At 31.2% G+C, this 14703-nt stretch overlaps 1 protein-coding gene across 3 annotated transcripts in view; it reads right to left on the minus strand.

The window, feature by feature from the left end:
- The window catches only part of LOC136977458 (uncharacterized), a 42515-nt gene that overhangs the window by 17604 nt on the left and 10208 nt on the right, over window positions 1-14703 (minus strand). For all 3 annotated transcript variants that reach the window (XM_067272952.1, XM_067272951.1, XM_067272950.1), the window contains one exon: window positions 11420-11566. In XM_067272952.1, coding sequence (XP_067129053.1) covers window positions 11420-11566 — 147 coding nt within the window. The remainder of the gene's footprint in view (window positions 1-11419; window positions 11567-14703) is intronic.

Here is a 14703-nt window from a genome sequence, read left to right on the forward strand (position 1 = left end):
CATAGTTAACCTTCACTACAAACAAATACAGTCACTGCGAGAGTTTTTCTACAAAAAACAAGAAACATCACAATTACATAAAGCAGTAACTCTAGCAGACTCGAATAACACACCATTAAACTTACACTCTCATAATATGGACACAACACAACATATAAAAAGCATAGACACCATTAAGCAATCGTGGGCTCGAAAGGCACTCCATGGCAGGCATCCTTATGATCTGGCCCAGGATTTTGTTGACAAAACTGCGTCAAACAGCTGGTTAGCTCGGGGATGCCTCTTTGGGGAGACGGAAGGATTCATGATTGCCATACAGGATCAGGTCATAAATACTAAAAACTACAGAAAACACATACTCAAAGATGCAACACTCACAAACGACACATGCAGAAAATGTCACATCATGCCAGAAACTATACAACACATCACCTCTGGTTGCAAGCTCTTGGCACAGACAGATTATTTACACAGACATAATCAAGTAGCAAATATAATACACCAAGAGCTTGCAAAGAAACACAAATTAGTAGACATCCACGAACCATACTACAAATACATTCCACAGACAGTATTGGAAAACAACACGCACAAAATGTACTACGACAGAGCCATAATCACAGATAAAACAATTTACCACAACAGACCAGACATCACACTCATTGACAAACACAATAAAATCACATACATTATAGACATATCCATTCCAAACACTCACAATATACAAAACGCATGCACTGAAAAAATTAGCAAGTACACAGAACTCGCCCAGGAAATAAGGCATCTGTGGAGGATGGATAGGGTGCTTATTGTACCTGTTGTTCTCTCCTCTACAGGTGTCATACCACACACACTACACAAAAGCCTGGGCACATTAGAATTGAATAGAAACACATACATCACACTACAGAAGGCCACTATATTGAATACATGTCATATTGTGAGAAAATTCCTGAATACAGACACACACACTGATACACTTCTTTAATTTCTGTTTTGGTTACTATGCCTTGACTTTGGTCCGGCATAGTACACAGCCACCGGTGTTAACCGAGTATATCTCACTTAACCCAACATAATAATAATATTGTACATTAAAAAATTAATACTTAACAATTGTTTCATTTGAAATTAATAGATTTTAATATAGCTATGAAAATTACACTTTTAATAATTTATTTAGAGAAAAGAATTAAATTATCTATATTAAATTAAATACAAACTGTCTGACCTTTCTATATTTTAAAGAATGGTTTCAATAGAACCTTATTTTATAAATTAATTATTTTGAAAAAACTACAAAAGTTTATCAAAGACATGATTAATAATTTCTTACAACTCTGATGGAATTAAGAGAGTTGAGATTAGAGTCAAGTCAGTCACAAATATGAACTTTATAAAAGCAATAAAAATATATGAATAAAACCAGTAAAATTTTAAAAAATCAGATTTTTATTTTTTATCATCACTTATCAAATGCTTTTACAAGAAATCCTTGTTAGTTCGTAACTGCACTTCTGTCTCAGTCAGGGATATAGAGGTTTACATGTTAAGGAATTCAGTTATTCTGAAATACAGCTACTTTGAAATTCAAAGGGAAAATTCTGTCCAAACATTTCAGCCACATTATTAGATAAATCAGAGAATAACTATCATAATTTTGAATTATATTATTTTAAAAAGATTGAAGAACTGCAAAAGTATGATCTACTACATTATGACAATTCCAAAGTAATGATTTACTCTACTAATGTAAATGAAATTATAATTAATAGATACCATTAGAACTACTTTATTGTCATAAGCTACATTAGTATATTGACATCAATTTTATTCCAAACTTCAGCAAATTCCTTTATAATTCATTATTTAAAAATTATTCACACACATTAATATCACTAGCAATGGAATGATAAAGCAATGGCGTTAATTAAAGTGCAATTAGATGTACATAAAATTAACGTATAAAATAAACATAAGAATAATAAGTTTTATAGGGGGGCGTGGCTCGACAGTGGGAGGTGTTGGTGACTTTTGCGTTGTGGTTCAACAAGTGTTAAGAAACTACTGTATTTCTCTAATCTTATTAACCCAAAATTACTAAAACTGTATAGAAATCATCGTTCTCGAAGAAATACTAACAATTAATAAATATGCAGCGTTCACCAGTTAAACGAGGTAGACCTCCGCTTAACAGAACCAAACCGGAAAGTAAAAAGTCTCAACCAGGTGCATCCAACTCCAAACTTATAACGGATTTTAATCTATTAATGGACAAAGAATCACAAGAACCAGCCTTAGAAATCAACAACCAGCATATGGATACAACTCCACAAAGACTACAGAATTCACCAGGTGAGTCCAATATAATCCATCCATCATCTTCGACAAATTCAAATGACACTCTAACAACAGATCTATGGTACAAAATTTCGGAACTTATTAATACTTCTAATAATAAACTATCTACCCAAATGGAATCTATAAAAGAAGATTTGAATTTAATCCATGAAACTATACGTGAGAATAAAATACAATTTCAAAGAATGGACAGTCAAATTGAAAATCTAAAACTACAAATCGACAATTTAAAATCAGGAAAGGAACTGATACAGTATAAAATGGACACCCTGATCAACGACCATCACTATAATAATATAATAATATATAATTATCCCACGTCAAATAGTATCTCCAAATCAGAAATTCTTAAATTTATTAACTCTTCATTAAACCTGCACAAAGTACTCCAGGAAGATATTCTTGATATAACTCAATTAACCAAATCAACGAATCCTGTTATCAGATTATCACTCAGTAATAAACAGACCCGTGATCAGATTTTTAATTCCTTCATATCAAAGAAACAACAAAAATTATTGGAAAACTGGGGAAACATCCAAATCGCACCAGACCTTACTAAGGACTCACGTAAAAGAAGAAAAAACTTATTACCGATTTATTTCGAATTAAGAAAACAAAATCATTCAGTCAAACTACGTAACGATATTCTACAAATAGACCGAGATAGAATAACTTTTAATATCGATACGGGAAAACTGGTTTATGTGGATACTTTTCTACCTTTTTCTACCTTACCAGAATCAGCAAGTTGATATACATTACAAAATAAATCTCATCAGGAAAAAGTTAACAAAAATATACACCCAACTACTGTCATCAATTGGAATAGTCAAGGCTTAAAGAATAAAATAACATCACTAAATCTTCTCCAATTAAAATATGACCCTGATATAATTGGAATAACTGAAACATGGATTACACTGGATCTGTTTTATAATTCTACTTTCTTCAATAACTATACAACAATTACAGTCCCAGCATATAAACCTTCTGGACCTGGTCGCCCAAGTGGTGGATTGTGTATCTTATTAAAAAAACATTGCTGTAAAATACAACAAACCAAAAAATCTGACAACTATATATTACTCCTACTTTCAATGAATAAACCAATATTAGGCAACAAAGATTATCGACAAATAATAGTAATGGTCACCTATATTCCACCCAACTGTCTGACAAAACTCAATGAAATTTTTAAAATAATCGAACAGTGGCAACATTTAACTCCATATATCCTTTTACTGGGAGATTTTAATGCAAGAATCGCTGAAATGACAGATTCATATTATAATGGTCCTAATTACCAAATACAAAATATCAGACGATCCAAAGATAATACTACTAATAAACTAGGAATAAACTTAATAAAAATAATAAAAGACCATAAACTGTACATTTTAAACGGACGTCTCAAACCTGATTATCCAGCCGAATTTACTTGTATTGAACATAATGGCAAATCCACCATAGACTTAACAATATGTTCTGAATACATGTTAGATTGTTGTCTAGATTTCGCCATAACTACGCAAGACACATCGGACCACTTTCCAACCATATCAAAATTCCTATTGTCCTCAGAAAATTCATCAATTAAGGAGTGCAATAAACAAACGAGAATCTACTATAAAATGTCGAAATATTCCAATGAAATAGAAAATAGATTCAACAATATTCCAGAAATAACCAATTTGAATTCTGATATAATATATAACCAAATAATTCAGATAATGAACGATTATATCTCAAATTAAAAACGATAAAAGAACCATTCAAAACAAATTTAAAAAACCATGGTTTGACAAAGATTGCTACAAGATGAAAAAGATGAAGCAAACAAGTTTAAAAACATTCCGTGAAAACTCAAATAATTTAAATTTCAATAACTACAGAAAGCTCAAGCAAACTTACAATAATCTAATTAAAGCAAAAAAGAAAAATTATTTTTCTAAACTTGAAACAACACTACTAAAAAACAGCAATGATAGCAAAACTTTCTGGACTCTAATACAAAAATTTCGATTTAAATTTGACTTATGTGACAATAACTCAATGATAAGTTTCGAAGCCTGGAAAAAATTTTATCAACGCTTTCCTGTTACCCAAACTATACCTAATTTAATGTCTAACTACAACTCCAACAACGAATGTCTTAATTCTAAATTTACAATCAAGGAACTCGATGATATCATAAATAAAACTCGCATTAATACATCACCAGGAAATGATCACATTCCAACTAAGTTCCTAAAAACATTGTCAAATCAAGCAAGAATGAAACTGCTACAACTCTTCAATTCTATGTACAAAACAACTAATTACCCGGACTCCTGGAATTCAGTAATTTTATCAATGATACATAAAAAAGGTGATAAAATTTCTCCAACTAATTATAGACCAATAGCATTACTGTCAACACTAAGAAAATGCTTTACATCTTTATTAGCTACAAAATTCCAATACTGGACTAAAATAACTGACCTCGAAGCAAAATTTCAATACGCCTTCTTCAAAAATAAAGGAACAGAATCTGCTATTTTCCTACTATCATCCATAATACAACTTCATCTGAGAAAAAAGCAAAGAAAAATATATGTTGCATTCATTGATATCCAAAAAGCATTCGACTCTGTTTTTGTTCCGCTACTGGTATATAAATTAAAAATTAACGGAGCAGGTAATCAATTTGCAAACACAATATCTAAGCTATTCTCAACCTATAACGCAAAAATTAAACAGGGCAAAGCCATCTCACCATCGCTAACATTAACACGTGGAATACTCCAAGGTGACCCTCTTTCGCCATACCTATTCAATTTTTATTTACTCGAAATTGATCACATATTTCAGAATTGCTCAGATGGAATAGAACTTGGTGACAGGACCTTTCATTATGTGTTATTTGCTGATGACCTTGCAATCTTCGCTCCGACAAAAATATCACTACAAAGAAAAATTAATCGCTTAAATTCTTACCTCAACTCAATCCAACTAACAATTAATCCTACCAAAACGAAAGTCGTTATATTCCGTAAGAATAGTAAAATCTCCAAAAAAGAAACAACGATATATCTAGACAAGCAACCTCTGCAAATGGTAAATGAAGTCAATTTCCTAGGTGTTATATTCGATTGGAATCATACATTTCAAAGCACATATTTCGTATTTGAACAATAAGGTAAAACTGGCTATAGATAATCTGCTAAACTTATATTCTAACTTAAAAACCTCCGATTTATCTATTCATATGAAACTGTATAACGCAATCATTAACCCAATCATATATTACGCATCCCCAATATGGGGTCTCGATTATATATATAAATTAGAAAAATTTCACATCTACTTTCTTCGCAAACTTTTTCACTTAGAAAGAACTGTCCCAGGCTACGCAATTCGCCACGAAACTAACCGTATCTGCTCTTATCCATTGTTCTTAAAACGTATCATTAAATTCTACTATCGTTTAAAATTCAAATCTGACAGTAATATTACCTTTCTGCACCACGAAATAATCAAAGGCAGTAAAAAATCAACTACAATACAACTCTGGCAAACTAAACTAAATAAAATACTAAATTCTTTTGGAGTATCAGATCTTCTATTCAAAGATAATATTCAGGACTGGAAATTTGGATATACTATGTTAATGGAATCAGCTATCGCTCAATCTATAAATATGGATCAAAATAGCCTAAATCACAATACCTATCATCCCTGGTACTTAAAAATTTTACAAATACCTTCTGTACAACCTTATATGATAAAATCAATTAACTTCAACGTGAAAAGGCTAATTTCACAATTACGTCTAAATAAATATTCCCTTTATATCAATAATTTCTATATTGACCTGTCAAACAATCATTGCCCATGGTGCAAATTCGATAACTTCTCAATTGAACACTTACTTCAGAAATGTCAAAATCTCTCTAATGTACGTGATTCTTTCAACATTCCTCGAATACTCCAAAGTGATTCATCCCAAGATTATAGAAATTCTCTCAATAACCTAAATAAAAATGATCTCTATTCTCTGTATAATTATTTCATTAAGATTACAAAAATGTTGTAAATCTATGCCAGTATGTCAAAATATATCAACATTATCACCATTATTGTATAATTATATTACTGTGTTTGTTAAAATAACTGTTTTTATTTATGTTAATAACGAAATAATATAAAACCAATGTATAAAGACTGTTAAATTTTAATAACCTAGTTAATGTTTTAATAATACGAAAATTTACAAGTCAATTTTGTACAACCCCCTGCAACAGGGATAATCCCCTTTTTGTGAATAAAGATTATTATTATTATTATAAAACTTTTTTCTTTTTGAAATACAAGAATAATAAGTTTTATATTGAATCAATATTTGAAAGTATAAAAACAAGAATTAAGGAACATACAGAAAGGCTTGATAGATTAAAACTAAAAACATCTTTGACTCTAAATTCAATTCAATCTAATAATAAAATTGTGTGTGATAAGCTTAAAATCAAGCATATGTACAGAGATTGTGATCCAATAACATTCCCATATTAACTACATATTTATGATAAAAGTTTAAAGTGTGATGAAAAATAGTGAAGATATGGGAGATCTGTCATTAATATGGAAGAAATTAATCAAGGAATGGAATAAGAAATATAATTATCTTTATGTTAATGTTTAATAATAGTAATATGTTAAAAGTCTAAAGCAAGAATGAAAATAATTTAGTGATCATCAAGTTTTAATGTGGATATTATACATTATCTTTATTAACAATGTACAAATATTTGTAAGAAAATTTAGCTGTAAAAAAACCTGAAATATGTGTTTTGATTTCTGCTAAATTGTTAATAAAATTTCTATTAGTTTTAAGGATATTTCTATTCTATAATATTTTAAATGTATATTATTTTATTTTGGAAGCTGTTATTTCTAAAATTATTTAATTTTATATAGTTATAAATGTATTTGGATTATGATTTTATTTCATATTAAATATTAAGAATAATCATTCATTAAAAACTTAAAACAGTTTTTGGGAGTTATTTCATTAGAACAAAAGATGAAATAATTGTATAACCAAAAAGTAATCATGATTTTAAAGGATAATTTTTAAGTTTCAAAATATTTTTCTTCTTCTTCTTCTTCAGGTGTCTTCTCCTGTCAGGAGGTTGACAACTATTTCACGCCACCATGATCTATCTTGTGCTTCTCTTGAGCACTCTTAATACGTTAAGTATGTCCAATTCCTGATATTGTTGAACCAGTTCATTCTTGGCCTACCCCTACCTCTGTCCTTCAATCATTCCCAATTAGTAATAGTTTTTGTAGGCTTTGGTGTTGCAGTACATGCCCCAGATAATTCACTTTTCTTTTCCTTACTACTTCTAGTAAGGTTACTTTTCTGATTTGCAATTGCCAGGATATCTTTATTTGTTCTTCTTGCCTTCCAAGAAATTCTCAGCATTCTTCGAATCATCCACATTTCAAATGCCTTTAATTTCTTAAATAATATTTTTGCAGGTATAAAATTGTATAATATGTGATGTAATCAGCATCTCCAAAACTATTATGATTACAGAATGAAGTTTGAGTGCTTGGGATTTAGTATTCACTTCATTTTTTTTAATCAAAAATTGCTTTATTTGAGTATGTTATCAAAAATAAGAGTTTAACTTTCTTAATTTATATTGATATTATTAAGTTGCCTGCAGTGATATGGAAAATCTTTTGAAAGAAATCACATATGCAAGGGCATCACTAGGGGGTGCCCCCCTAGAAATTCGAAAAAATTATTTAAATGCTAAGTTTTAATTAAAATAATCTTCTTAGGCTTCTTGTAAGTTAAAAAAATGTTTTAATTAAGATATTTCTTTTCCAGTACATAGTAAATGATTAAAACTTTATGAATCATTTTTATTTTACCTACATACAATTCATATCCTCTATCAAATTTACATCATCTTGCCCCCCCTGGCCTATTGGCTGGTGTCGTCCTTGCACATATGTATAAATTATGAAATAATTTGAGAGCCACTACTTCACAAAACCAATGAACCAGCAATAGAAAAGAACTACTCACTTTGAAAAGTGAATGTTTTAGTCCATTTTCAAAAGGACACCCTCAGGCAGGTGTTTTAAAATTCAAATTACATATTTTTGGAACAGATCTTAAACTTTATGTAGTCATTGAAGACTGGTGGAATATTTGTACATAGCAACTTGTGTGGAATGTGCTCCTGTTAAAGTTATATATATTTTCCACAGGTTTGGGATTGTGTTATACAGTCAAACCTGTTTTTATGCGGGGGATAGGGACCGCATTAAAAAAAAATCTCACGAAACTTCACGAATGGCTGTAAATAATAGTTTTCGCAACACAATTAAAAAAATAATTTTTTTATGCGGTCAACAGGGACTACATAAAAAAAGTCTCACATAGAAAATAACTCAAAACCGTACGAAATAGAATTTATTGACAACAGATGTCAGCACTTGACTGCATTGTCTGGTCTATCGTCTGTTTTACATATTTTTGTCTAGGTGGTGCTTTTGTTGACTTAAAAAGTAAATTATTTCATTTTTCGCATATTCATGCAATAATATTACTATAATAAGTGCATTTATGCTATAATAAGTTTATTTAGCTATAATAAGTCAACGTGAGACATGACGAATCACACGAGACTAGTCGCCAACCTATACCGCACAAATTAAAAATTCGCATTAAAAAAAAATCGCACAAATAAAAATCGCACATAAAAAGAGCGCATAAAAACAGGTTTGACTGTATATAAATTTAACAGAAGCACATTCCATCAATCAGAGTCTATCAACTATCCTGCAATCGTCGACAACTATGTTAAGTTTACGATCTGTTCCAAAAACATGTGATTTGAATTTTAGAACACCATCCTGAGGATGTCCTTTTAAAAATGGACAAAAACATTCGCTTCTCAAAGTGAGTAGTTCTTTTCTATTGCTGGTTCATTGGTTTTGTGAAGTGGGGGATCTTGGATTAATATTAACCAGTAGTGGGGTGTTGTTTTTATGATATAATTTTTCTTATTGAAAATTCAGTAACACAAAACATATGCATGTAATTTTAAGCACGTGACCAATACATTTATTTAAAAGTATTCTCAATATGTATATGCTTTATGTTACAGTACACTTGCTTCATAGTGATCTTCAGGAGACTTTTCAAAAACAGATATTACATTGAACTTTCACAATATTTTCCAATTTCGACATAAAGATGCTGATTATATAATACAATTTCTTGCCTACATAAAAGTTTTAGAGTATTTTTTAAAAAAAATTATATTAATTAAAGTAATATTACAGAAAAATATTACTACATAAATTTGTTTTTAATATTTAATTAATCAAATAAAAAAAATGATAAATAACTAAAGTCTACATATGTATATACACTTTATCATCATCATGTTATGGAAGAAATAGCAGTTTTTTATATTTACACATTATAATATTTCTCTTTTTATTCATTACCAAAAATATACTCATTTACACATTTTTTTTTAAATGTACGATAAATGTAATTGATTCAAAATTGTTCTAAAAGGGTGCACTAATGAAATTGACTTTTACAAAGTTAACTATTAAATAAAATCCATCTTAAGAAACGAAGCAATAACAAATATGTCTACTCTAATAACCTTAAATAGCTTCGCAAAGTATAGTTATTCACAAACGTTTTCGGTCCCTTAGGACCTTCTTCCGGTGGGATCTGAGTAGAGAGTGACCCTACGTCTTAAACTCCCGTTACGGATGCATTCCAACCCCCACTCCAGATGTGTACTATAAACAAACATTGTTGCGCATGTGTCGGCAGCTATAATGCCGGGTCGTACATCGCTTGCCATGCCTTCGAAAGTTGCTTTTCATCTTTAAAGTTGATAGAGAGGCCCAGGCAATCTGCTTTAAAGATCTCTAGCACCTCCAAATACTTAAGGTGGTGTACCTGCCTGGTTCTCCGTATCATTACGGATTACAGATCACGGCATTACGCCCAGGCTGCAGCAAGCGACCTTAATACGGAGAACCAGGCAGGTACACCACCTTAAGTATTTGGAGGTGCTAGAGATCTTTAAAGCAGATTGCCTGGGCCTCTCTATCAACTTTAAAGATGAAAAGCAACTTTCGAAGGCATGGCAAGCAATGCACGACCCGGCGTTATAGCCGCTGACGCATGCGCAACGATGTTTGTTTATAGTACACATCTGGAGTGGGGGTTGGAATGCATCCGTAACGAGAGTTTAAGACGCAGGGTCACTCTACTCAGATCCCATCTGAAGAAGGTCCTAAGGGACCGAAAACGTTTGTGAATAACTATACTTTGCGAAGCTATTTAAGGTTATTAGAGTAGACATATTAACTATTAAAATTAACAAGACATGGAGATGTTATAAGTATAATGCTATTTTATCATCAATATAGGAAATTGGCTGGGACTTTCACCATCAAAATTTCACTGTGATTTGCTTAATTAAAAATGACTATAAAATGAATTAACTGAATTTTGTACTTTGAATCACTAGTTTGAAATTATTGCTATATACATCACAAATTTTTAAGAATAAAAATAATAAGAATTGATCTCAAAGAAAAAAAAAATATATACATATACAGGGTGGGCCAACGAAAATGAAACGGCAGAGTGTTCATGTTCGTCCAAGCAAATCGCTCTGACAGGTCGATTTTATTCTCGAGGGGATATCTTATGCAATAAAGTTTTTGCGAATCTGAATATTAACTAAACAAACATTTTTTTTTTCAAAATAAATGTTTGTTTAGTTAATACAAAATAAATGAGTTTTTAAAATTTTTGTTGTCTGTTGTATTCAGAATCGCAAAAACTTTATTGCAAAAGATGTCCCCTCGAGAATAAAATCGACCTGTCCGAGCGATTTGCTTGGACGAACACGAACACTCTGCTGTTTCGTTTTCGTTGGCCCACCCTGTATATATTATTATTATATATTTAATATAAATACATATATATATATATATATATAATTACAAATTTTACCTTTTCTGTAGCATATTCCTCTTCCCTCTTTGCTTGATTTCACATATATATAGTTCATATTACAGGTACATAAATTATGATGACATATCATATTTCTATCAGTTGCTTGACACTGAGCATTAGTTTCACACTTATCACTGTATGATACTATAGAAGTAATTGAAATGCATTAAAATAACTTTGATACAAATATATCTTACTTAAAATAAATTTAGTTTTTTTATAATTTCCTGATTGTTTTCTATCAAAATAAGGAAAATATAATCAACTCAAAATAATAGTCAATACAAATAATAATAATAATAATAATTATTCATGAATACAGACACACACACACTGATACACTTCTTTAATTTTTGTTTTGGTTACTATGCCTTGACTTTGGTCTGGCATAGTACACAGCCACTAGTGTTAACTGAGTATATCTCACATAACCTAACATAATAATAATAATCATCATCATATATGTTGCACAGATAAAATATAAACAGCTGGTTTATTCATTGTTGTACAACTGAATACTGAAGTACATAGAAATGCTAAGTTAATGATAACACCAAGAAGTTCATTGAAAAAGTAATAAGACTATGAAAAATCCAGTAACTACTGTGTTTCCCCAAAAATAAAACTGAGTCTTATATTAATTTATGCTCCAAAAGATGCATTAGATCTTATTTTCAGGGGATGTCTCATCCAAAGGTGATCGCTTGGGTATTTACAAATACTTAAAATAAATGATAATTAAATTATAATTAAGTATTAATGTCAATAATAATATTTATTTATACATTATTATTATTATTATTTTATAATTTAATATGTCCATTGTAGATTGCAACAGATGTATTAAATACGACCATCTGGCTGACAATCTTAACTGGGGTTTATTTTAGGGCTTATATTACGAGCATCCTAAAAAGTCATGCTAGGGATTATTTTCCAGTTAGGTCTCATTTTTGGGAAAATATGGTATTAACAATTTAATAAACCGAATATTAATTTGGTTTAATATTAATAAACTATGTTAGTGGATTGCTTATGTATATACGGGGTGAAGCATAACAGAGTCCCACATTTATGAGATTAATTTTGAGAAAACAGTACAATAATATGGAAAAAATTTTTATTTATTCAAAGTACACGTAATAAGATTTTTTTTGGTCAGGTTTTAAAAATGATGATGTCCAAATGTTGGCCTTCATAGGCAATGCACATTTGGAGCCGTTCCTTGAAGTTTTCTTCAACTCTCACTAGCATATCTGGAGGAGGAATTTTGGCAATTTCCTCATGAATGGCCTCTTAGTTCTTGTAGGGTTCAAGGGCAATGTTTAAAAACCTCTGCTTTGAGGTAGTCCCATAACAAAAAGTCATAGGGGCTCAAATCAGGGGAGTGAGGAGCCATTCAACGGCTTCTCATAAAGAGATTAGTTGACTGGGGAACATCTCTGTCAAAATGGCACGAGAACGACGCAACAAGTTGAATGGGCTGTGGCTCCATCCTGTTGAAACCAAAAGCCACTTGCAGTGCCTTAACTAGGCAGGTGCAACAGGTGCACTTGCACAGGGCCCACTTTGAAGAGGGGCACAAAATGAATGTATTTATTGTATTATTTTCCCAAACCTAATTAATTAAGGGGTCTAAATGCAAATTCTTGCACAGGGCTAGTTACAGCACTGACCACTTGTATTGTATTCTTCAATTTTGGAGTGCAAAAATTTCTCCAGCATGTCGCAGTATCAGTTGGAAGTTACAGTAACAGTGACACCATCCCCTTCAAAAAAAGAAGGCCCCACAATGCCTACAGAGGGCAAAGCACACCAAATGGTGACTTTCAGATTGTGAAGAGGTTATTGGTGGAGTTCTCAGGGGTTTCCAGCAGCCCAATAACGAAAATTCTGCTTGTTCACTGTTTCAGACAGATGAAAATGTGCTTTGTCGCTACTTCCATTGGATGGCATCATTTTTAAAACATAACAAAAAAAAAAACCTTATTACATGTACTTTGAATAAATAAAAAGATTTTTCTATATTACTGTACCATTTTTTTTTCAAAATTAACCTCATATATGTGGGACTCCTTTATGCCCCACCCTGTATATATATGAATGAGGATGTTTGTTTGTTTGCTATACACTTCTAGGCCATTCAATCGATTGTTACAAAACTCAGCAGTTACATTTACATACTTCTAGCTTAGATAATGTCATATATCCATCTCAAAATATCTATTGAATTTCTATAAATCAATTAATTTCTATCTACATTTGATTTGCTCATTTAAACATACACAATCTATTGGCAAAAAATTTAACAAAATAATAAACTAAATATAATTCTTATAAAAAAGGATATATATCTTTTAAAAATTATATATTATCTTCACTTAATTACTTGACAATGATATAGCACAAAAATAGACACACTATATCATTACTGCGAGAGTTAGCATATAGCACCTGCCTGCGTAGAATTAAGTGTTACTCTGTGAAAAGTTTATAAGTATTTAATTTTCCACATTAACAACTTGGGTTTTTTCATTTCTGAACAGTATTTTCTTAATTCTAATAAGCACCCTCCAGTAGCAGAGTGCATAAAACCACCAAACTCTGGTAATTCGTTAGTCAGCTGTAGGTTTGAGCATGGCCAACAAGCTGGTCATGTGGAGTTTTCTGGGTTTTTTTCATGTTACTAACACCAAAATAGGGTCCAGCTTCTCATAAAAGTCTTTCTGGGATGCATCCCCTCGGCAGATCACTCACATGTCATGTTCCTGTAACCAAATAAACCAAACTAATTCTAACGAGAGATTATTTATTGTGTCATTGTAACAATGCCAGACTGCAACTTTTTGTCACAATGTTCTCAATTCTTTTAGTGGTGGTTTTGTCCTGTACATCATACTTTTCCTGTTAGTAATAGAGCCATGCGGTATCTAACTCCATTCAGGGGGAAATTTTGAATCAAAGTAATGTGACTTCTATTTTAAACCAAAAGTTCATATATAGTTAATCTGGGCCACCTGCCACATCTGGTCTCAACTTTCATCTATCTAACTCCTTTCTCGAGATTAAAGGACAGACAGCAGGGGACGACAGTGGGAATTTATAGGTCTACAATTTTTTTCAAATTGTAGCTCAATAATTTTTCTACAAATGCAATATTTACGAGAAAATACTTCCCACACAGTTTATACAATCTGTTGCCAAAATTTAAACACTTTATTATCACATAAAAGGAATTACAGTAGAGCATCGACTATCCGACTTAATTGGAGACTGGGGTT

This window comes from Centruroides vittatus, unplaced genomic scaffold (assembly GCF_030686945.1).
Source record: "Centruroides vittatus isolate TY-2023 unplaced genomic scaffold, ASM3068694v2 contig_459, whole genome shotgun sequence".
NCBI lineage: Eukaryota > Metazoa > Arthropoda > Arachnida > Scorpiones > Buthidae > Centruroides > Centruroides vittatus.